Genomic DNA, 24111 nt, shown 5'->3' with positions numbered 1-24111 from the left:
TTGTTTCTAGTACCCCCTCATGATATTGCAAAACAAAATGTCTGCCTCGTTAGGCACACCCCCACCCTTTTCCCCTTTCTTGGACCATGGCTGGAAAAATAAACTATTCTTATTTTGGCTGTTTCTACGAAATGGTGAAATATTAACCCTTTGCCACACTGCTTTCACCACACAGATAAGCCTGATGTCATGCTGCACTTCGTGGGATGTACTTCCTTTTTCATCCTTGCCTATGAGCTCCAATGGGTGCAAACAAAAATGCACAGCCTGCGCCCTCCTCTATCACTGGAAGGAACCCTGCGTCTCACTCCTTTACTGTGGCCCTAACCATTTACCATCCACAGAGCCGGAATTCATATCAGGGTGCCTGACACTGCTTTGTCGGTGGACCGATCACAGCAGCTGTAGCCAGCGGGGACAAAGGTCCTATGAACGGATCTGTGTCTAGATACCAGAAAAGGACTATCTATTCCTTGGGCTGCTTGGCTCGGGCTCACTTAAGTATTTATGCCTTTTAGGAAAGACAAGAATATTTCAGTAGACAAAAGTCAATGAACTTCTTCCTACCCGGGCACCACAGTGGGCAGCTATTTCTTCAAAGGGAGCTTTCTGGAACTTTTCGACCACCTGGCGTCTCCGTTCCCTTTCTTGTTCTTCCACTGCAACGCTGTCAACTAAAATAAAGAAGAGAAGGGACAGATAAGCATAGCAAGTCAGAAAAAGAAAAGCAGGTATGAAATAAATACACAAGACAGAAAATAAAGAGTATAGGCAGTGCAGCATTTTACTTCAGAGACATCTCTGGAAGAGACCTCTGCATTGTAACAGTTGCGTATCCCTTGCCTTTTTTTTTATTTAACATGTATTCTACTGTATGGGACTATCACAGCCCAATCAGTTAACCAGATAAGCTATGTTAAAAGAAGGGCGAAAGTGCATTTAATATAAGGATGGATAATATAATCTGGTTTAGTGAATTAATGTCTGCCACCTCCTTCACCTAGGAAATTACAGGCCACCGTTTTTTAGGTCTCGCCTAGCGTTGCAGTGCGAATGCGCTGCAATCACTTTGCAGGGCATGCAGTATACACTATAGTGTGGAAGCTTTGTGGAAGCTCCGCCCACTCTCCGGCCCATCTTCTTCATTGGCTTAGGTTTTAAATGGTGCCTTCCAATTGGTTTTAAGCTTGTTAGTCCCTCCCCATAACACCCATGTCAGTCATTTGTGTCCTTCCACAGCTACCGGCCCCTTCACAGCACAGACTACTTTATTCCTGTCCCCCCCCCGCAGTCCAATGCCTTCTTACTACCGCCCCCCCTCGTGCCTCACCGCCTGCACGCATTGCTATTTGCAATGCAATAGGTCTTGCGTAAATGCGAGTCCTATTGCATTGCTAATGCTTGTTGGTATTACTCTAATCTGTTTCACGCAGTGCTTTAGGTTCACAACATTATATAACCTACCCTGTAGGTGAGACAATATCCGCGGTTCAGCAATAAGACGAAAGAAAATGTATGCTGTCCGGCTTTCTCTTATTTGCTGTGCCAATGTCAGTGCCGACAGAGCCCACAAGAGGTCAGCACAGCTCCAAACAAAATGACTTCGCAGCAATTTATTTTCAAGACAATCAAACTGTCCATCTCAGAACCATCATTTCAATTTACGCTGCAGAATATGAAAATTCTCTATTTCCATACATGTGGGCTAAGTAAAATTCAGCAATCAAACACACTTAAGAACTGATTTCAGACATTTTCAATTGTGCGCCCCATGGAGTATTGTCCTCTTGTTCCGATCACGATATTGCTTCAAGAGGAAAGGTTTATCCATTCGTTAAAAAGAGCGGCTTAAGTGTTTTTTACACTGGAAAATAACCATCCGGGATTTGATTTTAAAAAGTCAGAGATTTAAGTACTCGAACATTCCTTGCTGACAAAAGTGTCCCCTACCTCTCCTGGCCCGACCAGTCTCTTGTATGTGACAACGCTTGGGGCTCCCAAACATTTCCCAGGTCACAGCGCGGGCAAGAAGATGTGCTCTGCAGGAGGAAGAGAGGCTCTGCTGCAGGGTGAACCGTGCGCAGCATGTTCTAAAACCCACGGCATAGCAAATATACAGTAAGTATGTTTTCAAAATTACTTAAAAGGGTTCTCTTTGCTACAGAGTACATGCAGTTCTCTTAGTTTATGGACTCGTTCAAGTAAGTGAATTGTGCAGCTGTGTTGCGCCAGACCCCTGGACTGCTCACTTCAGTGGTGTTACATTTTGAAATGATACAGCCTGCTGTGACCACTGTGTGCATCTCCCAGCCTCTCCTGAGGCTTGCCCAGCACCATGCTGTCATGAGACTGCTAACTGCGCCAGCCGGAGTCCGCGAGTGAGCGGACTCTAATTAATGTACGCTATAGGCCCAGAGGCAGCTGGGCTCTGTGTTAGGGCCTCTCACACCCTGTTAGGTGGTTCTGCAGTATAAACGCAAGCCCTTGCTCCTTTTAGTGTTAATTCTTAGCGGAGCCATGTGACCTGCTTTCTAGCTGTCCGCTTTTTTTTTACCCTAGTGGTGACATCTGAGGCTAATATTAGTAGTTACTTCACAAGTCTTACTTTCCTGCTTACAGCATTCGCTTATGAATAAGGTGGCCCCTGCAGTGACAGCTTTACCGACTTAGTTCACCCCACTCCAAGTGAAAAACCTTTTCCCATCACATTAATTTTTTGCATGGCCTCGTCTTGGACAACAAACACCACCTGGTAAAAGTTATTTGTTTTATACTCCTGTTTTTACCATGCTCCTTTTCTTTTTGTCCAATTGGCATTGCTTCTGCCTTTTTATTCTTATTAGTCAATACATTATGTCAACCAAAATTCACAAGTTTATTATATGATCAGCATTGTACAAGAGAAGCAATAAAATAGCAATAGAATAAAACACATACTTCCTACCATTTTTATGAAATATTTAATTAAACAAGACTCGGTGTCAAGAACAGAAGTATGGGCATGGTCTTCAATGCTATGTCATGTGAAGTGGTGCTAGCCCTCTTTCATATCTGCCAAGGTTTCAGATTGCTATGTATGATATTTTGATAATTTCGTTGTGATTAAGACTCAGCCACCTCATGAATTTGCAGCAGTGTTAAGATCTTAGAGTTTCTCATTACTCAAATGGGTCAGATTTCTGATATTTATGTTTCCCTCATCTTTTTTGGGTTGATTTTGCTGGCGAGAAAAGTGTCACTCATAGTGGTTCTAATGGCACTCATAATTACACAGAAATTATGAAAATTTCACACATAGCAATCTAAAACCTTGGCAGCTATGCTCTTGGGTAATTTCCGCATTTCCTGCCTCGTGCTTCAGCTGCTCGGTGTTTCTCCCACCGGGACACCGGAGCAGTAAACCCCGAGCCCTGCAGTGCACAAGGGACTTCACTTCCATTACAGTCCATTAAAGGAGCAAGTTGGTCAGAGCACGAGCCCGAAGTACTTCTACATGCGGGGTGCGGGAGCCTGCGAGTGGAATGTGACTAGGAAAGCACTGCGCCACAGTGGGATGAGTGCTGTGTGCATCATCGAAGTAAAAGTATTTTTCAGATGAGCCAGTGCTTAATTTGTCAAATAATGAGTACCGGTGCCCAAAGCTCTGCTCAGAAGCCCTATTAAATAAATGTCGGCGGGCCGAATAGCAGGGCTCTCCAGAAATGAAACCAGCCCAGGCCTCTTTAATCCAGTACCTGACACCCTTGGCTCGTTTATTCCTCTTGCTGGTTCCTGATGTCTCCCTTTGTGACAATACTTAAGTCTTTCTCATCCTCCTTCTTTCCCCTTTGTGTGTTTAGGTCAAGCATTTGAGACCTCTAGTTTATACTTTAGTATATACTTATTATATACTTATATGTGTATGTACAATGTGGGCTCTGGAGATCAGCCATAGGACTTGTCTGCTTCCGCTTAAGGACTGTTTTTTTCTGTTCAACTGCCTCTATCTGTCTTGACAGAAAACGACCAGCAGAGGTCAGTAAAATACCAGAATCACTTTAGCATGCTCTAGATTCCAGTCCATAGAAACTGTCTTCCACGAGCACCTGTAGACAACATTTTCTTTTCAAATCTTGTATTTTCAGTGATATGACCACCAAAGAACCCTGATTTTATATTAAAAAGCAGAGCTTTGGACTATACCATTTCCCGCTGAAAGACAATGTTTCTCTCCATGTGTTCCCATAACTGGCATGTCACGCAGTTTGGTGCTTACTCTCCCTCCATTTTTAAGAACAGTAGATGTTCAGCACCCAGGCTAATGTGCTACATAGCTAAATACATATAGGTTCCCAAAGGTGAGACCGATTGCATTGCAAATGCTTGTTTAAGTGTTAAATAGTACTGCTGAAGACAGAGTCCACAGCATATACACATGCAAATCCAGTGCCACGTGTACTGAAATAAGGGCTTGAAGCAGAGCTTGCCCCCTGTTCACGGAGTCTTAGGAACATCAAAGACTCCAGGTTCTTCGACCCGCAGCACTGGGGCCTGTGTGTTTCATACTGCAACCCGAAGAATGATGCCTACGACGACCCTGCCGACCCCGTGTCCTGAAGGCACGGCAGAGGGCACCGCCGCAAAACCGCACCGCAACCTTGGTCTCACCGACGACACCTTTTAACGCAGCCACCGAGCCGCTGCTTGCACCGCGACCTGTGGGCACCGCACTCCGCACCACCTTGCTTCAGGCCGAAGCTTTGGCACCACAGAGGGCACCGCCGCAACGCAACCCTGGTCTCACCGACGACGCCTGCGGACGCTGTCACCAAGCCGCTGCTCGCACCGTGACCTGTGGGCACCGCCTCGCTACACGACGATGTTGTGGCCTTCCTGATGCCACCACTTGACGCCGAAATCAACGCTGCGGCTTGCACCGAGGTTCGGGGGCCTCGCTCATCAGTTACACGATGCACCGCCCTTATCCCACCGACGCCGGTGCCATTGACTCCCGCTCGTTAGCAGACGACAGCGCTTCAGCAACGACGACGACGCTGCTTGCACCGTGACCTGCTAGCACCGTGATGAGCACCGCCTCCATCTCGCACTGCGACCCTGGTCTCACCGACGACGCCACCTGATGCCGCCACCGAGCCGCTGCTCGCACCGCGACCTGGAGGCACTGCACGCCGCACCGCAGTCCCTGATGCCCATTGACGCTAGCACTCCTGATCCCATCAGAAAGGAGCTCGACCAGCAACGCGAGTGACTTCAAGGGCCACATCGCCCTGCATCTCTGAAAGGTACTGTTTGCGGGTCTTCCCGACACCGTAGCTGGCCTGCGACCCCGCAGTCAGCCAGAACTGTTTTTGGATTTGTGTGTTCACGACGCCGTGGTAGCCCGGACGGAGCTATCCGCACAAGGAACTCTTTTTAATCAACGTATTTTTTAACTGTGAACTTTTAAGTATAGTAGTGTGGATTTTGATCGTTTTTGGTCTTGTTTTATTTATATCAAAATATTGGATATTTTTTTAAACCGGTGTGGTGTCTTTCTGTAGTGCGTTCACTGTATTACCGTTGGTTATGTGCAAATGCTTTACACACTGCCTCTAAGATAAGCCTGGTTGCTCGTGCTAAGATACCAAGGGGGTGAGCAGGGGTAAATTTAGACGTGTAACTCCCTTATCCTGACTAGAGAGGCGGTTTTTGCCTGGCTTTGGCCCACGCCCTAGCCTACTAAAAATCCCATTTCTAACAGGGGTTAACAACAGTTCAAGGTCTTTCCAAAGTTTAACTGCCACTTTTCTGGTCAATACATCTTTACCAGTCTCATTCCAACCTTTATTAAAACTTTTTATTAGTTTTTTTTTTTTAAATAAGCCTTTTGTAGCAGAATCTTTCATTCGCTGTGGTTGGCAGACAGTTGTTTAAGGTTGTTGCTTGCACTAGGGAGATCGTAGGAGTTTAAAATTTCCCATCCTTTTAATCGGCTGATTCAGAATTTTCTTAAACTCACCTGTCACTCCTCGCTGAAAAAAATCCACCCTTAAACATTATGCTAGCTGACCCTTATCAATCAATCAATCAGCATTTATAAAGCGCAGCACTATCACCCCCAGGGGTCTCTGGGCGCGGAGGGTGATGTGTCTCTGTCGAAGAGTCAGGTCTTTAGTGTCTTCCTGAAGTTCGTCAGGGAAGTTGCTGTTTGGATGTGGAGTGGCAGGTCGTTTCAGGTCTTGGCAGTGATGTAGGAAATGGCGTGACCCCGCTGCGGCTGTGATGGATGCAGGGTGAGTGCGCAAGTGCAAGAAAGAAGGAGTGCAGGTCTCTTGAGTGAAGATGGTCAGCTCAGTGGATGATTGATTTAGACTGGTCCTTGATCGTGTAGAGCTTTGTTGGCATGCATAAAGATTTTGAACAGGCTTCTTTTTTTTCGGGATGGGAAGCCAGTGGAGGTCTCTGAGGTCGGGAGAGATGTGGGTCTGTTTGGGGAGGTCCAGGATCAGTCTGGCTGCGGTGTTCTGTATGATCTGGAGTCATATGAAGAGCTGGGTGATGATGCCGGTATAGAGAGCGTTACAGTAGTTGAGGCGGCTGGCAATGAGGGCCTTTGTGACGGTCTTTTTGGTGTTGATTGGGATTCATCTGAAGATTCTGCGGATCATGTGGAGGGTGTGGAAGAAGGAGGCGGCGACTGCGTTGACATGTCATTTCATGGTCAGTTCGCTGTTGAGGATGATGCCTAGGTTGTGTGCGTGGTCTGTCAGGGTCCGAGTCCTGCTAGCCACCAGTTGTAGTCCCAAACGGAGTTGTTCTTTCTAAAGATCAATGCTTCAGTCTTGTCAGGGTAGAGTTTGAAGCATTTGTCTCTCATCCAGTTGGCTACGTTGGTCATGGTGTTGCTAAGGGTGGTTTCAGCATTTAAGGGTTCCTCAGAGAGTGAGAGGGTAAGTAGAGTGTCATCTGCGTAGGATACTATGTTGAGACTGTGGGATCTGATGATGTCTGCGAGGGGAGTCATGTAGCTGTTGAACAGGGTCGGGCTGAGGGATGATCCTTGGGGTACGCAGGTGAAATTATTAACTTGAAATGTATCTGAACATGTTTTGTGGGCCATCGTCAGTTTCTTCAAATAACATACTATTAAGAAACACTGTTTTTTCCAACATTGCAGATGATTTATTCATGCGGTAGGCAACTGTCACAGCTTGCAGTGAATCTGAAGTGCTAATACTTGCAATCAGTGCTGCCTAGAAGCTGCTTTAATTAGATTGATGTCTCAAGTTGCAGACTACATTAATCGATAAGGAATGTACTCCCAACTGCACCATCTGGGAAATGTTCTACATGAATCTTTTTTTTTTTTAAATTTATAACTTTATTTTCCAGTTTCTTCTTACAAAGGAAATACAAATATGTGATCGTACATCATTCAGTGGTCACATAATGTCACATCATTCCAAGATAAGGTCTTAATCTGTACTCAAATATATTCTACCAGTTACCAAATAAAAGAATCAATTGCAATAGTGACTGTTCATCATATAAGGGTCCCTCTTAGTCTACCTCCCCCGCATGTGCAGTTCCACAAATCATCATTCACAGCCCTCCACTTTCCATAAATTATCAGTCATCACAATTTACTAATTTTTAGACAGATTATGTGTGAGAGACGTGGATACAGGATTACCCTACTCCCTCTGGAGTTATGCCATGCTCTAGCTGAGTTTCAGATTCCTGTCGAAGATCCTCGACGTATGACTTGTATGGTCCCCAAATATATTTGGGGCGAGAGGTACTAGGCATCAAACTTGCATAGAGCTCAATGTTTACATTAAAATAGGCAAGGCTGTTTAGCCAGTCCTGAACAGTTGGGGCAGATTTCCTCCTCCAGTGTAGTGCCACTTCCCTCTTTGCTAATAAAAGACCCAGTGACCTGAACCTGCGGATTTTCTTGGGGAAGGTAAATGTATATCCTAATAAGGCAATTTCCGGGATTGGGGTCAGGGGAATATGTAACATCTGACCTAGGTTGTGATGGACTTGTTCCCAATAATTTTGCAAGTTGTGGCATGTCCAGGAGAGGTGTGCAAAGTCCGCGTGCGGTGCGGAGCATTTGTGGCAGTTATGTGGTCTGGCTGGGTCTTTTTTGTGAGCTAGGGCGGGTGTGAACTAAATGCGATGCAGGAACTTGAAATGTAGCAGTTTCTGTCTGCTGTTCAGGGAGACTTCTTGCATAACTGAGCAGCAGTAAGCCCATTGGACATCAGTGATTGTGGTTCCCAGGTCCTTTTCACATGCGCTACGAGCCTTGTCTCGTACAGGCTTCAGTTTGGCACATGCCTTGTAAAGCTTGGAGATCAGGCGTGTGCCGTTCGCGTTGTCTATGACCAGTGTCAGAGGAAGAAATGAGGCTGGTTCGAGTGGGAAAGACGGGAAAGTGGAATGTAATACGGAGCGTATGCGGCCCTGGACGAATTTATCCATGACGCCACTAGGATTGAAGCGTGCATCTTCTATGGGGGGAAACAATGTGACCTTCTGGATATAGGTCTCCGAGTCTTGCTAATTCAAACTGTGTCATAGTGCGCTGTACCAGTCTTTCACTCGTTATGGGGATTAAACGCGGGTTTACAGTTGGAAGAGCGGAGGAATAGAGTCTCTCAGTACCTGTGATTAGGCACAATTTATGCCAGGCCCAGCTCATGGTGGAGACTGTCTGGATGTCAAGTGGGTCTCTGGGGAAACTCGTGGGGAGGACCGTCGAGAGGCTATCAGGAAGCACCAGGTCCGCTTTGGGCTTCAGATAGGGAATCCGGGCATCAGGGTGATACCAGGCGTAGGCATAGCTGCATTGTGCTACCAAATAGTAAAGCTTAAAATCAGGAATGTTATACCCCCCTCTTTCATATGGCAATGTTAGGACTGTCCAGCGGACCTGAGTTTGCCCCCCGCCCCAAACCAAGCGACTCAGGAGGGAATTTAGTGTACTAAAAAAATTTTGGGTGAGCGGGATTGGTATGTTATTGAAGAAATACAAAAATGTGGGGAGGACTACCATCTTAATTATGGCCACTCGCCCAGCTAAGGATAAGGGGTGTTTCAGCCATTTCTCTATTTGAGTGGTTAGTGTGCTCACTGCCCGCCCGTAGTTGAGGCTGATTATTTGGGCTGTGTCTAAGTGTATGTGAATACCGAAGTATTTCACTGATCCAGTGCATCATTCTAGAGGGAACTCCAGGTCCCATGGCTTTGTGCTGCTAGTCAATGGAAATAGGACTGATTTGTGCCAGTTTATTCCCAATCCGGAAAAACGGCCAAATCTGATAATTTCTCTGATCAGTTTGTGTAGGTTGTCTTTTGGGTGCCTGACAGAGTATTGTATCGTCAGCATATAACAAGACTAATAGGGGGCCAGTGTTGAATTGCAGCCCTCTGTGCAGATGCTTCTCTTGAAAGTGTCTCATGAGGGGGTCCATGGCCAAAATAAACAATAGGGGAGATAGAGGGCAGCCTTGCCTAGTACCGCAGGTAAGATGCAGAGGAGTGGAGAGTGTGCCATTTAAACGCAGACGGGCTGTTGGTTTAATGGCAATTAAGCCCACTGGCATGCCCATGCGATGCATGATGGAGAGAAAAAAGGGCCATTCCAATAAGTCAAAGGCTTTTTCTGTGTCTAGTAGGATAGCAGCTGCAGGAGTGTCCGGGTCTATCCTATGGATGACCGAGAATAACATGTGGAGATTGAGGGAGGTAGAGCGGTGTGGTACAAAGCCAGATTGCGCCGGGGAAATGATAAATTCCATTAATTGGGATAATCTATTTGAGATGACCTTTGCCAAAGTTTTATAATCCAAATTGAGGAGTGACAGCGGGTGATATAAGCCACACTGCAGAGGATCTTTTCCTGGTTTGGGAAGGAGAATTATGACTGCTTCGCGTAGGGTAGGAGGTAGAATCTGTTTTTCTAAAGCTTCCGCGTAGACTTCGATTTGTTTAGGGACCAGTATGTCTTTGTATGTTTTGTAAAACACCCCCGTGAATCCATCTAATCCAGGCGCTGAGGAGCCCTGAATGGTATCTATGGCAAGAAGAACATCAGCGACCGAGATGGGTTCAGCTAAGAATTCCTCCAAATAGACTAATACGATTTCATTGAGATAGCTCTCTTGTGCCCCGTAGTCGTCTCCTATGGTGGATGAGTATAATTTTGGGAAAAACTCCAGAAAGCTATTTTGAGTATCTTTAGTGGAGGTATGAGTGCATGAGTCCGCTGTCTGTAATTCAGCAATGTAGGTTTTGTGGTAGGGTGGTCTTAGCAACTGAGCCAGGAACCTCCTAGGTCGTTCACCCTCTCCGTAACGTCTAGCTGTCTGATATTTCCCCAAGAATATAATTTCTCTGTCTGCCGTGTCTCTGTACTCCTCCAGTAACACCAATCATCTCTGCTCATATGTGGATGTTGCCTGGTGTGCGGATGTTTCGTCTAATGATGTTCGGTCTCGTTCAAGCTGTGCTAGTGTGTTGCATAAGTCTTTTAGCACTCCGGTGTGTTTGGCAATGCATGCGCCTCTAAGAACCGCTTTAAATCCCTCCCACAGTACAGCCCATGAATCCACGAGCCTGTGTTTATCTCAAAGTAGTCCTCAATAGCCTCTTAGATTGCAGCCCTGAACACTTCATCTTGTAATGCACGGTTAGGAAACTGCCACTGTTGCTCAAACCCCTCCGGACGGGGGGATCTGTAAGAGCAAATTAACTGGAGAGTGATCTGAATAGGTTCTAGGGAGCGTCTCGATCATAGAGCACCAGTCAAAAATATTGGGTGAGATGAGCCAAAAATCGATCCTCGTCCACGTGTTGTGTTGGCCTGAATAGTGCGTGTATTCTGTAGTGGTGGGATTGCGTTTTCGCCAAACGTCTACTAAGGTGTATAGATCGCAAAGCTCCTGGAGAGCTCGGCGTGCCCGGGGTTTAGAATCGTGAGCCCCTGAAGTACTATCTATGACGGGGTCAGGTAGTAGGTTGAAGTCTCCGCCCATCAGCAGAGTCAGTGGGTCTGGTTTACTCAATTGCAGAGACACATTGTGAAAGAATTCTGGATCATCCATGTTAGAAGCGTATACGCATACTAATGTGATTTTCCTACCAAAGAGAGATCCCGATATCGCCATATACCGTCCCTCGTAGTCCTGGAGAGTGGAACTGTGGCGGAACGGGACCCTGTTGTGTATTAAGATGGCTGTTCCACTGGCATAGTTGCTGTAATTTGCGAAGTATCTATGTGGGCCCCAGCTAGTCCCGAAAGTAGCACCGTCTGACTTGGGGAGGTGTGTCTCCTGCAAATAAGCAATGTCCACCTTGTGCCTCAGTAAGTAATGGATGACCTGTCTACGCTTTCGGGTATTGTTCAAGCCACAAACATTCCATGAGAGTAGGGTGAGGGACGATGGACCCTCCACATTACCAAACTTGGCCATCTGGTTGACTTGACATTTCTAACAAAACAGACATTCTACCGTGATCAGCAGTGTTCGATCCAGAATGATTTAGATGTACTAAAAAACATTGACATATGAAAAAGAATATACACCCACCACCCCGCCATACCCCTTCCAGGGCAAGGCCATATCCCAAATTAGAGCGAACGTGAAGTACCAAATTATTTTACATTGAGTAGTCATTCCAAAAAAGCAGTACCCCAAAGTGAACAAAACCATGCACAAAGGATACACAATGGGGGGCAGCACCGCCCCGTTAAGCCTCCAGCTAACTACAATAGCAATGTAACGTTACAAGTGTGTTCCTGCAAATTGAAACTTTGATCCCTGAAGTTTAGAGTGTCCCAGTCATCCCGTGCCAGCACTGGAAAACAGTTCTGCATTTGCATCTGAGCCACTGTGCAGAGGAGAAGAGCCGGGCCCAGTTCCGGCTGGGCGGTTATTCTTTTGTTTGTAGGTACGAAAAAACTCCTGTGCTTCCGTTGAGCTTTCGAAGATGCGGGCCCTGCCGTCCACATCTACCTTCAACCTGGCTGGGTACAGCATGCCATAGCATAGACCCAAATTTCTCAGGGAGGCTTTGACGCCATTTAATTTTTTGCCTCGCCTCCTGTACCATGGCGGTGAAATCTGGATAGAAAGATAGTTTGGAGCCCTGCCAGTTCACATCTCCTTTTCCCCTCGCCAGTCGAAGAATGGTGTCTCTGAAGTTCATGACACACGCTACAATGGGTCTAGGAGGAAGACCCACGTTGGGGCGCGGTCCTAGCGATCTGTGCGCTCTCTCGATCACAAAGCCCAGAGTGAAAGACTCTTTCCCAAACAATTCCAGTAACAGAGTTTCGACAAACAGATCCATGCGGCCGGTGGGAGTCGACTCGGGAATTCCAATTATACGTACGTTATTCCGGCGACTACGTGCCTCTAAATCCTCATTTTTAACCGCTACCTCCTTCAGATTGCGTTCAATGCGTTCGAGGCGTTTGACGGATTGAGCAGTTCCATCCTCGATGTTGGAAATGCGTACCTCTGCCAAATCCAGCTGACCGTCATGAATCTGAACCCTGGCGCCAAGGCTGGCAAGGGCTTTATCGAGGGAATCGAAGTGGCTATCTAGTGCCTTATAGTCGGCCCGCATCTCCTGAAGTAGGGATTGAGTAGGGTCCACTGATCCGTCTCCGTGACTCGGGCCTGGCATCGCCTCCACCATGATTGAGCCTTGAGGTGGATGAGTGTCAGTGACCTTCTCAAAGGGGAGCGCTCTCTGCTTGGGGGTCTTTGCGGCCCATGCCGCGCAGTCTGAGGCAGTCCCAATTAGCTAGTTTTCGGTGGAAATGATCAGGTTGGACGGTCACATTACCAGCATCCCATAGCACTTAGAGCGGCCACCACAAGTCAACTCGAGATGAATCAAGTTGTGTGGACACCACGTGCTGTGACTGTGCAGGGGGGCTTCGCTGTCATGGCTCACCAATGGAATAACAATGCAGGTTTTATCTGCTCATTAGGGTATTGAGGCGCAGTGTAGTGATTGCATGGGCAAGTGGTAACACACAACAGGGGGAGGTGATGAGATGTGCAGGCAGGTGGGGCGGCGATAGAAACTGGGCGCTGGCCCTCTCTGTGTCTAGGTCTGTGAGGCCTGTTTTGCCACCGAGTGAAAGACTCCCCTGTGCAGGAGCGCGTGCTGTACTAGCAAAGGGCATCGGCATATTAGAAGAATTCCAGGCGCAGGGGTCAAGGCGGCACAGGCAGAAGTCTCCCCTGGGTGCCCCGTGCAGCGCTTCGCACTCCCACCATGCGTGGAGACAACAGTGCTGTGTCCGATTGTGGGAAGTTGGCCTGATGTATGATGTCACTAGTTCTAGTGTACACCTTGTATCAGTCCAAACAACCCTTATGGTGATTGGTTGTAAAGTCAACCTTATAGACCAGCTATCCTAGTGGTAGCATGGACAAGAGCAGTCTTAGGCTAAACTCTGAATGGCATGTGAAGCCAGCTGTGATACCATATATAATCCCTTGAATACCAAATGAAAGGACACCACAACAGATATATATATATAAAATAAAGTGTATTTATTCTAGTCAAACCCTCAGCACTCTTTATGAGATTCGAGGCAAGTACAACACAGTCTTATTCAAGCATACATTAAGTCACACAGGTAAGTAATACAGTTAGGCCCTAGGGGCCACGCAAACCATATACTAAAGAAGTGGTATAAGGACCGCTGTCACGGAAATAGAATAGACCTAGGCCTAGGGAATCGCTGGGACTACACTACACTACCAACAGTTGGGCAGTGGGAGGCCCACGGGATTCAGGTGCAGAGTGGAAACACTCACGCGTAATGCGTAAAAGTCAATAGAATCACTAGCAGTTAGAAATAAGCAGTTTTAGGACACTTCTGGAGTAACTAGAAAGTTGAGACTCGGAAACTAGACCCTAGGATAGTCAATACCCTTGTCAGCACCGAAGTACCCAAGTTACCTAGCCCACGGGCTGCGGGTGCATAGGTGTGAACTTGCGTCGGGTTTCGTCGTGGACTTGTATGGGTGCCTGAAGGAAAGTTGCTGACAGGCAGTCAGTGAAGAGTGTCCGGTGGATCCCAAGGCTGGGATCAAGAAGAGAGGATACCTGCAAGCAGAAGAGACAGAGTCTGGGTCACTAGCCAGTGACCACGTGGAACCAGGAAGGAACCAGGCGATGTCATGAAGATTGCAGGTGAAGAGGTGAAGCTTGTCGCAGCAGCCACGGGTACCAGGAGACGTCGAGGACGACCAGGACCAGGAGGAGAGCTGTCCCACGAAAGCTCTTGCTGTCGGCGGCGTCGAAGTCGAACTAGGACTCACCAAGCCTTGGCAAGCGGAACCCACGAAGAATGGAGGACTTGCTTCTGGTGCAGACCAGGAAGGTCTGGGGTGCATCTCTTTTGTAGAGGAGCAGGAGCCAGTCTGGAGGAGCCAAACCAGCAGTGAAGATTCAAAGGTGTGTTGTCGCAAAGGCCGCTAGCCAACGGGCAAGCAACCGGACAGATGCGGCAAGCAGGGAAATGCAGAAGGGCCCCACGCAGGACTTGTGGAGTGTGGGGGGCTGATCTTCGGTGCAGATGGTGCTGGGGGTTGGGGCTTCTCAATCCCTGGTGCACAACTTCGAGGGTGCCTCAGAAGCTGCGCTGGAAGATACTCGCCACTTTTCCCAGGTAGCCGGTCCCACGTCTCTCGTCGCCTCCACGGATCTCAGCTCGGCTGTGGATGTGGATCAGGGTCGGAAAAGTCTGGAAGTCCAGGCTCTGGTCGGGCTCTGCAGTCGGTCCCTCGTAGAACTTCAGCAAAGCAAAGGGTAAGTCTCTTGATGGTGCCTGTTTGCACAGGGTAGCCACTCCTTGGCCACAAGGGAGATTCTTCAGTCTTCTTCTTTAGTCGAATGTCGAAGGTCCAGAGTTTCTGTTCAAGTTGCAGGTTCAGGATAATCTAATCTCCTGGGGCCCAGCTACCACACTTACACTAATCTGGGGGGCTGGGTTGCCTGCTAGGTCACGCCTTATGGGTGGGACCTGGGAGGGGGGTGGTTACACCCCCTTCCCTTTGTCCAGTTTCGCGCCAGGACTGGGGCTGGTGTGCCCCAGCACCGGTTTGAACTGGACAATGCATGGGACACAGGGGCGTAACAGAAGCCCCCGCAGCCCCCGCGGTGCGGGGGGGCCCCGAGCTGCAGGGGGCCCCCTCAGGTTGTGTGTGATCCGTCGCGCTGAGTAGAGTTGCGCTGCATGAGCCTGCACCCCGGTGGCCGGCACACCTGCACTGCTCTTATTTAGCTAGTATTCATGTTTGCATGAAGTAATACTGCAGTTTGCACCTCTTTCCTGGAATGCACTCTGCACTGGCAAAGTTACGGAGTTTGAATAGGCAAGCGCCGCAAGACGTTACCTGACGTCCTGCTGTCACGTGTCACCGGATGCAGTTAAGCGTGTGGGAGGCCAGCAAATCATGGAAGCGCTGGGCTACTCGGCGGTGAATTGAAATGAATTGACCCCTCGACCTCCGTACCCAACCAGCAGAGAGAGTGTGGGGCCGGCATCATGTGGTGCACGCTGCACCTCATTGACCGTGCACTTTATTTAGCTAGCCTTGAAAAGAGACTTCGGCGCGCAACTACCAGGCAGGAAGTTTTTTTAATTTTGCTAAATCCTGCCGGAAAACTATGTTTGAGGGTTCCCTAACCATCGAAACTGCTGCCAACCAGAGCGAGACACTCCTTAGGAGAGGAGACCTGCCTGTGACCCTCCATCTCGAAGGCCCAAGAAACGTGGCAGCTCAAGACGTGTAAACAAAGCTGCTGGCCGAAGCGCTCACCTTTTAGCCCCAAGGCTCTTGTGAAATGGCAGCAGGAAGGTTAGTCACCCGCCGTGCCCTGTGTTAATTTGATAACAGCAACATGTACTTAAATGTATTAGGTTAACAAGTGCAATGGCATAAGTGTGTAAGACTTGCTCAGTGATAATTTCTTTAACTTTATATTTTTTTGCACATTTTAATACCGTATCCATTCTATGTTAAACAGCTTGAAAGGGAATGCCTGCTTTTACTGAATTTCCTCCTTCTGTGGCTATGTGGGTCCATATCAAACATTTATTTTGGTCTTTGCAATGGCAAAAGAAACATTTTGAAAACTAGCACGTGCAGCCATGTATAATTTCTGCCTGTGTTTCTTGTAGGAGGGAATTTTGTAAGAGATGTTGCAGATAATGTTCCACTCTTTCAAGTGGTTCAATAGAACACCACCTACATGGATGTTATCTCATGAGCGGCTGACTCTTTCTTCCTGCTTGGCTTACATGTTTTGATGATGATAATTTAAGTGTTGTAACTGACCGCAGACCACTGCATATTCACTCCATGAAACACTTGTTTGTTGTCCATGGACATCACGTGCCTTGCTGCTATACCCATGCTCTTGTAAGTTATAAGCAGCTGCATCGCTCACTGTGGGTTTCTGCCGTTCTTGGCCTCCCATTCCACCCAAGGAAGTGTCCATATGTGGATAATGAGCACCCTACTCTCATCATGCTTGAGTGCACAGGCCCTACCCGCAGCTGTCTCCACAGTTTTAACCTACAGACAAGCTTCACCTTACACACACTGCAGCCCTTTGCAAACGTTTAGCACAATTGCTATTACATTTATGACTGCTACAATGTGATATTGGGGGCCTGAACAGTTGTCTCATTGGTATCAGCATCTTTACCGTCTATTTCAGGGGTTATGAGCAGTTCCCAGATATTTTAGTGCTTCCCATTGACAAAAGGCTGTAATTCCTGATATTTAGCTCTTTTCATGCACTTCATTTTTCTTGTGAGAAAGTGTCACTCATAATTGTTGAATGTCACTCATAATTACACTGAAATTATGAAAATGTCACACACAGCAATCTTAAACCTTGGCAGCTATGAACCCCACAGACCCCCGGCTGCCGATGGAGCCCACACTGTAGAGCTCAGCTGTTCCTCCTGCTGAGTCTGATGGCCAGGAGGCTGGCGCACGTGTGACGGACCCGTAAACCAGAATTGCCATGGCTCACACGTGTTAGTGAGACAGTGCCAGGCTTACTTCACGTTTAAATGTTGATCTAATTTGCTTGTAAATTAAGTGCTTAGCGTGATCAGCTACCTGCTGGGCAGTGTAGTTTTGCCCTTGTTTTGCCTATTTTTGCCCTTGTCACTAAGCACACGGGAACTGGGGGTTTGGCGCTGCAGTTATTCTTTTATATTCTGCCAACAGATCTCAAGTTGGGTAAAAGGGTACTGCTTCGTTAAAACCACCCTTCGGTGGCACTCCTCGGGGCTCAACCAGATACCAACTATTTAGTACCTACACAGAGCTGGATGACCAGGGCCGTCAGGGATCATGAGGCCTAACTCTACAGGACCTTTGAGGACACCCAGCCTATGTATCAATCTCTGCCTACGTGACTGCCACGAAAACAAAGAGGGCTGATGGAAAAAGTATTAAAACGAGCATCTAAAATTATGATTTTTGTCTCTGACATGTTCTGTTTATGCTTGGCTTTTTTCCTTGGATATTTTTTTCAGCTAATCGTTCTTTCCGATTTTATTTGAATGGTGAGCTTAATTTCAAAGTTCATCACTCAAAGCTTACGTAATCTTGCCACTTTCACTACGAGCTGTGCCTGCTCTACTGGGTCACACCCCTTTACTGTGTCATTAATTTTACACCCAAACCCTGGTTATTTACACACTGAACGGTGAGACGTGCGCATTTCCACAGAGAACATGTATAGTTAGACAACAAAGTTAAGCTGATCAGCGTCATTGCTCTGCACTGAAAACATTAAGCATTATCTTCAAGCCCTGCCCACTGCTGTACAACATTTTGAAATTCTTAAACTGTTACCATCTGAAGTGCAGCATATTTTGTTCCCTCTTTTTGTAAATTATTTAAATAGTCTAACGCCCGGGTAATCTAACATGCATCATGGACAATCTGGAGTTTGCACTGAGCATGTCCCTTTCACCACAAGGTAAACTGGCTCCAGCACATGCCTACCTATAATGTTTTGCATTTTATTTCTACTAGCCGGAGGTACTATTTAAAAATTGAAATATTGGTATTTTGCAACCTTAAAATTCCTTTTTAATAAAGTTTAAAATATCAAGTTGTGAAGGATGTAACACAGATCTAACCTGTCACTAAAACAGCCATAAAAACTCTGTAGTTTGCCTGCCAACCCCCTTTTTCTCATTTTCCCCCACCCCATGCTATCAGGGGTTACAAGAACCCAAGCTTCCCCACCACACCCACACTCTTTACTTCCCTCTCCATGCCATAGATGTTCTGCAGTGAGCTCGGGGGTTCTGCTAACTCAGACTGATCACAGCGCTGTCATAATATCTATAACTGCTCTCTTGTCTTTCTTTTGTGTCTGATGATAGTGCTTAGGAGCAGGCACTCTAAGTCATATGCATTGTCCATGCTGCTCACTCTTTCCACCAGGGAGGTGGAATGCTTCTTTCCCACTCAGCATGCCGCTTGCCACCACTTTACTTCCTAAGTGCCCTTCCATTTTTGGTGATTTGTAGCACTTTTAAAATCTTCTTACAGTTTCTCATGGCTCAAATGGGTGTAGTTTCTGATATTTATATGTTTCCCCTTATTCATTGCTTGATTTTGCTCGTGAGAAAATGTCACTCATAGTCGTTCAAATGTCACTCATAATTACACTGAAATTATGAAAATGTCACACATAGCAATCCGAAACCTTGGCAGCAATGTTTGCCTGGCCTCAAGATGGCCACTTTGAGAGGAGGCTCTATCGGTTGGCACGGACACCTGACATTTATTAGCTGCCGGATGCAACATTGGGGCAAATATATAATTGCTGCCTCTACCAGATGCCCCGCTGAGCGTGGTGTGGCCGCCCATTGGTAGTTTTGATGCCGGAGTTACCGAATTGTGGCCCACATCCTAGTGGACTGCAGCTGATGCTGGGAGCGTTGGCGCAGGGAAGGAGATGCCCGCTGCTGAACCCCGCTCCGTGGATGCCTTTGAGCGGTGGGCCCGCTGGCGGTGCCTCTACAGAGGCAGGATACCTTCGCTAGCTTCTGAACCGCCCCAGGGCATGATCAGAGGGAGAGAGGCTTTGTTTTACCCGGGAATATGTCCTTCTCCCCCACCCTCCTCCCCGGACGACAATGAGCCGCAGTGACATACCGGGCCCCCTCTCCTGCCCACTGTTGCCTGCCGTGGCTGGGCTCCCGTTCCCTCCTGGTGATTCCTGTGGTGCTGAGGCCGGCCGCCCAGGACTTCAGCTGTAATTGTGGCTGGGCCTGATTCTTCCTTGGCATTGTCGGGCCCTCGGCTAGGCCATTTGAACTGGACTGTGTGGGGCGCTCTACTCCTACTAGATTGTTGACTGCTTGGGGCTGCTGCTGGCTTGCCTGCCTCTCCCGCGGGCCTCTGTGGTGCTGCTGGACACTTTCTGTTTACCTCTGGCTTCCCTATGGGGCACCCTGGATGTTTGACCGGGGGCTCGCTACCAGCCTTGGAACTCTTGGACGTCGTGGCATGGACACTTGGGGCAGAGAACTGGAGTGAGGTGATCCAGCATGCTGCCTCCGCCCACCACCACTCGGTCTTCTACCCCCATGGCCATCTCCACCTTGGGGAGCCCTTCAGACCCAAGACCACCGCCGTGAGTGCAACAGTACCTTAAGGCCAGACTGAACACGGCAAGAATTTCATGCTCTGTAAATATGTGGTATATAATTGTCCAACCCTTATCTCTTTTAAAGATGTAATCTTGAGTGAATTTCCAACGTGTGTGTGTGTGTGTGTGTGTGTGTGTGTGTGTGTGTGTGTGTATATATATATATATATATATATATATATATATATATATATATATATATATATATATATATATACACGTAACTCTAACCACTAGTATCTGTAGTAGACATATGTACTTACTACCTTTCTTATGTGAATTTAGAGTTTATCTGTTTGTATCTTTTCCTTGAGTGAATTTGCAACTTGTCAATATGTAACTCTAACCTCTAGTATCTGTAGTAAACTTTTGCACTTACTACCATACTTCAGTCAATCAACCAGGGAATTGTAAGCGCGCTACTCATCCGTGAGGGTCTCAAGGCACTGAAGGGGGGAGCGTAGATCTGTCTAGCTGAAGAGCCAGGTCTTGAGGGTCTTCCTGAAGGTGTTCAGGGAGGGGGTTCGTCTGTTGTCTGGCAGTAGCTCGTTCCAGGTTTTGGCTGCAAAGTGGGAGAAGGATCTTCTACCTGCTCTGGCTCTGTGGATGCGTGGGGTTTCGGCCAGTGCGAGGTTGGAAGATTGGAGATTTCTTTTGGGTATGTGAAAGTTGATTCTGTCGTTGAGGTATTTGGGTCCGGTATTGTGTAGGCATTTGTAGGCGTGGATGAGGATTTTGAAGGTGACTCTTTTCTCCACTGGGAGCCAGTGGAGTCTTCGTAGGTAATGTGTTCCTGCCGGGGAATGTAGAGAACGAGTCTGGCGGCGGTGTTCTGAATTATCTGGAGTTTGCGGAGTAGGGACCTGTTGATGCTGGCGTAGAGTGCGTTTCCGGAGTCCAGTCTGCTGGTGATGAGTGCATGGGTGACTGTGTTCCTTGATTCAGGGGGGATCCACTTGAAGGTCTTGCGGAGGATGCGGAGGGTGTTGAAGCAGCTGGAGGTGACGGCGTTGACCTGGCAGTTGATGGTGAGTGATGATTTGAGTACAATGCCGAGGTTCTTGGCGTGGTCTGAGGGGTTTGGTGGGCTTCCAAGAGCAGTCGGCCACCATGTGCTGTCCCATGCTGAGGGGGTGGTGCGGAGGACGAGGACTTCTGTTTTCTAGGTGTTGAGCTTTAGGCAGCTGTTGGTTATCCAGACTGCAACATCTTGCATTCCTTTCTGGAAGTTGAGTTTGGTGGTGGTGGGATCTTTGGTGAGGGAGAGGATGAGTTGGGTGTCGTCAGCGTAGGATATGAGGTTGAGGCTGTGTTGTTGGACGATGGCTGCGACGGGGGGAAATGTAGATGTTGAAGAGGGTCGGGCTCAGTGATGACCCCTGTGGGACTCTGCAGGTGATGTTCGTTGGGTCGGAGAGAAAGGGCGGCAGTCTGATCCTTTGCCTTCTTCTCCTGAGGAAAGATCGGATCCAGTCCAGGGCTGTTCCTTGTATGCCTGCGTCGTGTAGTCTGGTGATTAGTGTGCGGTGGGAGACGGTTTCGAAAGCGGCTGACAGGTCAAGTAGGATGAGGGCTGCAGAATGGCCTTGGTCCAGGAGGGTGCGGATGTTTCTGTGGCGGCCTGTAGGGCTGTCTCTGTGCTGTGGTTGGTTCGGAATCTGGATTGGGACGGGCCGAGGACAGCGTTCTTTTTGATGAATCGTGTCAGTTCCTTATTAACTGTTTTCTCTGCGACTTTGGCGGCGAAGGGGAGGAGCAAGATGGGCCGATAGTTCTTGAGGTCGGTGGGGTCAGCTGTGGGCTTCTTGAGCAGCGGTCTGACTTCTGCGCGCTTCCAGTCGTCTGAGAAAGTGCCTGTTTTGAATGTGGTGTTGATGGTGCACTGTAGTTCGGGTGCGATGGTGGCCGTGGCTCTGTGGTAGATGTGAGGGGAGCATGGGTCAGTGGGGGCCCCCGAGTGGATGCCTTTCATGGTCGAGGCGGTGTCTTCGGCCGTGATCGGTGTCCAGCTGGATATGCTGGGTTGGCTGCTGTCTTTGGGGTCAGGGGGCCGTCTGTGGCGCCTGGTGGAGGGTTGACGAAGTTGTCGTAGAGGTTTTTGATTTTGAAGTAGAAGTAGGTTCCAAGCTTGTCGCAGAGGTCTTGGGATGGGGTGATGTCTGTGGCTTCGCTGCGTGGGTTGGTGAATTCTTGAGTGACGCTAAATAGTTCTTTGGAGTTGGTGAGGATTTTGTTGTGGATGAAGTTTCTCTTGGGGGCTCTGATTTGGTTGTGGTAGTCCGTCATGGCGTCTTTGCATGTGGTGTGGTTTTCGGTTGTCTTGGTGTTTCTCCAGTTCTTCTCCAGGCGTCTGCAGGTGCGTCTGGCTTCTTGGAGAGCGGTGGTTAACCAGGTGGCTTTCCTGGGGCATTTTCTGTTGGGGTTGCGTAGTGGGGCGAGCTCGTCGGCGCAGTTGGAGATCCAGGTGTGGATTTCTTTGGCTGCGTTGTTTGCGTCGGATGCCCAGGTGTTGTTGTCTCGGGTGAGGTTGGAGTTGAGTTGCTCATCGGTAACCTTGCTCGAGTTCCTTCGTGGTGGGCGTGGGGCTGGTTTGGGTGCCTTGGGTTTGTCGACGGTGAAGTGTACGCAGTGGTGGTCGGTCCATGGCGGTTGGATTGTGTGGCTAAAATCGACGCTGATACTTGCCGTGTAGATGGGAACAAGGGTGTGTCCTGCTCTGTGGGTGTGTGTGTTGACGAGTTGTTTAAGTCCGATGCTGGCGAGGTTGTCCTGGAGGATGGTGGAGTTGGGGTTGCTGGGGTTGTCGAGGTGGAAGTTCAGGTCTCCAATGAGTATCTAGTTCGTTGAGGCGATGGCGTGGGGTGTGATGAAGTCGGTGATGGTGGTGGCGAATGGTGGCCGGGGGTCTGTAGACGAGGGTTCCTCGGAGTGTGGCTTTGGGGAGGTCTGGATCTTATGTGAATATAGAGCTTTTCTGTTTGTATCTTTTATGTAACTTATGTACTCTGAAGTCTTTATGTAATGTAACTGGTCCTTTTGTAAAGCGCTCTGACACCTTCGGGTAAAGTTTACGCTCTATAAAATCACATTAAATAAATACCCGGGCCTGATAGATCCGGATTAAATCCCGTGGGGGGGCCCCCTCTGTGTACCTTGCAGGGGGGCCCCTTCAACTTTCGTTACGCCACTGATGGGACACCTTGTGTGCCCCAGGCAGTGTCTCGTTTCTTTCATCCCTCCCTGCCCCAATACACTAAGGCCTGTCTGGGGTGGTGCTCGCACCTCCCAAGGCAGGAAACCTATTGTCCAAGCCTCCCGTGCCGGGATCGCTCCCAGCAGCAGGAGGTAAGACTTGTGTCGTGGCAGCAGCATCCATTTTGTGATGCTGGGCTCTGGTTAACTTTAACCGGGTAAGTAGGTTTCAACATGTCTTCTCCCTCTAGAAGGGAGGGATAATATCCTCATCGCCAGAAATGGGATGAGGGTATTATTCCAAAGTGTTAGACACCTTACACGACATGTTTTGATAAAGCCAAGCCATAGTTACCATAACAGTTTAAGATTATAAGGCACTTTAAGAGTATATGGTAGGCTATATCATAGAACAGCTGTAAGGACATGGTTCCGAAAGCTGCAGACAGGCTCAGCTCATGCTAGAGCACCATCTCACATGTTACCAAGCACTCTGCATCCAGGATTGTTAAGGCCTGCCATAGGAGTGGCTGATAGGTACACATGTGTCTATATATAAGATAGGTATAGGAATACTACACCTAAGCAAGGGGTGATTACACGACCTTGCCCCAGCTGAGTGATCAGCCAGTTGTGTCATAATGGAAGGCCAGGCCAGGGGTGGCATAATACATTCTGCAGCCCCTGGTAGGCCTAGGGTACACCTATGCCCTGGGTACCTAAGGTACACTGTACAGGGGCCAATAAGGTGACCCTATCCAAATGGGTTATGCACCTAAAGTACATAGTGTTAATTTAGAGAGAGAACAGCAGGGCTGTGGGTCTGATTAGCAGGCCCACAGCCACATCTAAGTCGAAAACCAGTAAAGCAAAAGCAAAAAGTGGGGGTGAACATAGAAAGCAGACCCTACTCTCCTACACCGATCTCATTAGGGCCGGGGAGAGGGTAGAGCCGGCAGCAGCAGGCCCCGATCAGGAGATTGTGGCGGGTCCCGCCTGTGGGCCGACAGTCACCGCTGTCATCAGCGTTATCGTGGTGGGGCTGCGGGCATACCGTTCAATGGAGTTACGCGGCGGCACTCACCGGATGTTAGCGATATTTATCGCTCCAGTCAGGGACGGCTCAATGTGACGGGAGTTGAGGCTGAGGGGCCGGGCCCGCAACGTAAGGTCTGCACCGCAGGGTCTCAATCCTCCGTTCTGATCATT

General features: G+C 48.4%; 1 protein-coding gene across 5 annotated transcripts in view; it reads right to left on the bottom strand.

Annotated features, from left to right (window-relative positions):
* The window catches only part of EFR3B (EFR3 homolog B), a 1026989-nt gene that overhangs the window by 76781 nt on the left and 926097 nt on the right, over positions 1-24111 (bottom strand). For all 5 annotated transcript variants that reach the window (XR_014963209.1, XM_085613091.1, XM_085613090.1 and 2 more), the window contains one exon: positions 568-674. Coding sequence is in view for 4 of the 5 variants with exons in the window: in XM_085613091.1 (XP_085469217.1) it covers positions 568-674 (107 nt within the window). In the remaining variant the exon portion in view is untranslated. The remainder of the gene's footprint in view (positions 1-567; positions 675-24111) is intronic.

The sequence above is a fragment of the Triturus cristatus genome, chromosome 6, assembly GCF_964204655.1.
Source record: "Triturus cristatus chromosome 6, aTriCri1.1, whole genome shotgun sequence".
NCBI classification, from domain to species: Eukaryota; Metazoa; Chordata; class Amphibia; order Caudata; family Salamandridae; genus Triturus; species Triturus cristatus.
This window is presented reverse-complemented; position numbering and strand designations above follow the sequence as displayed.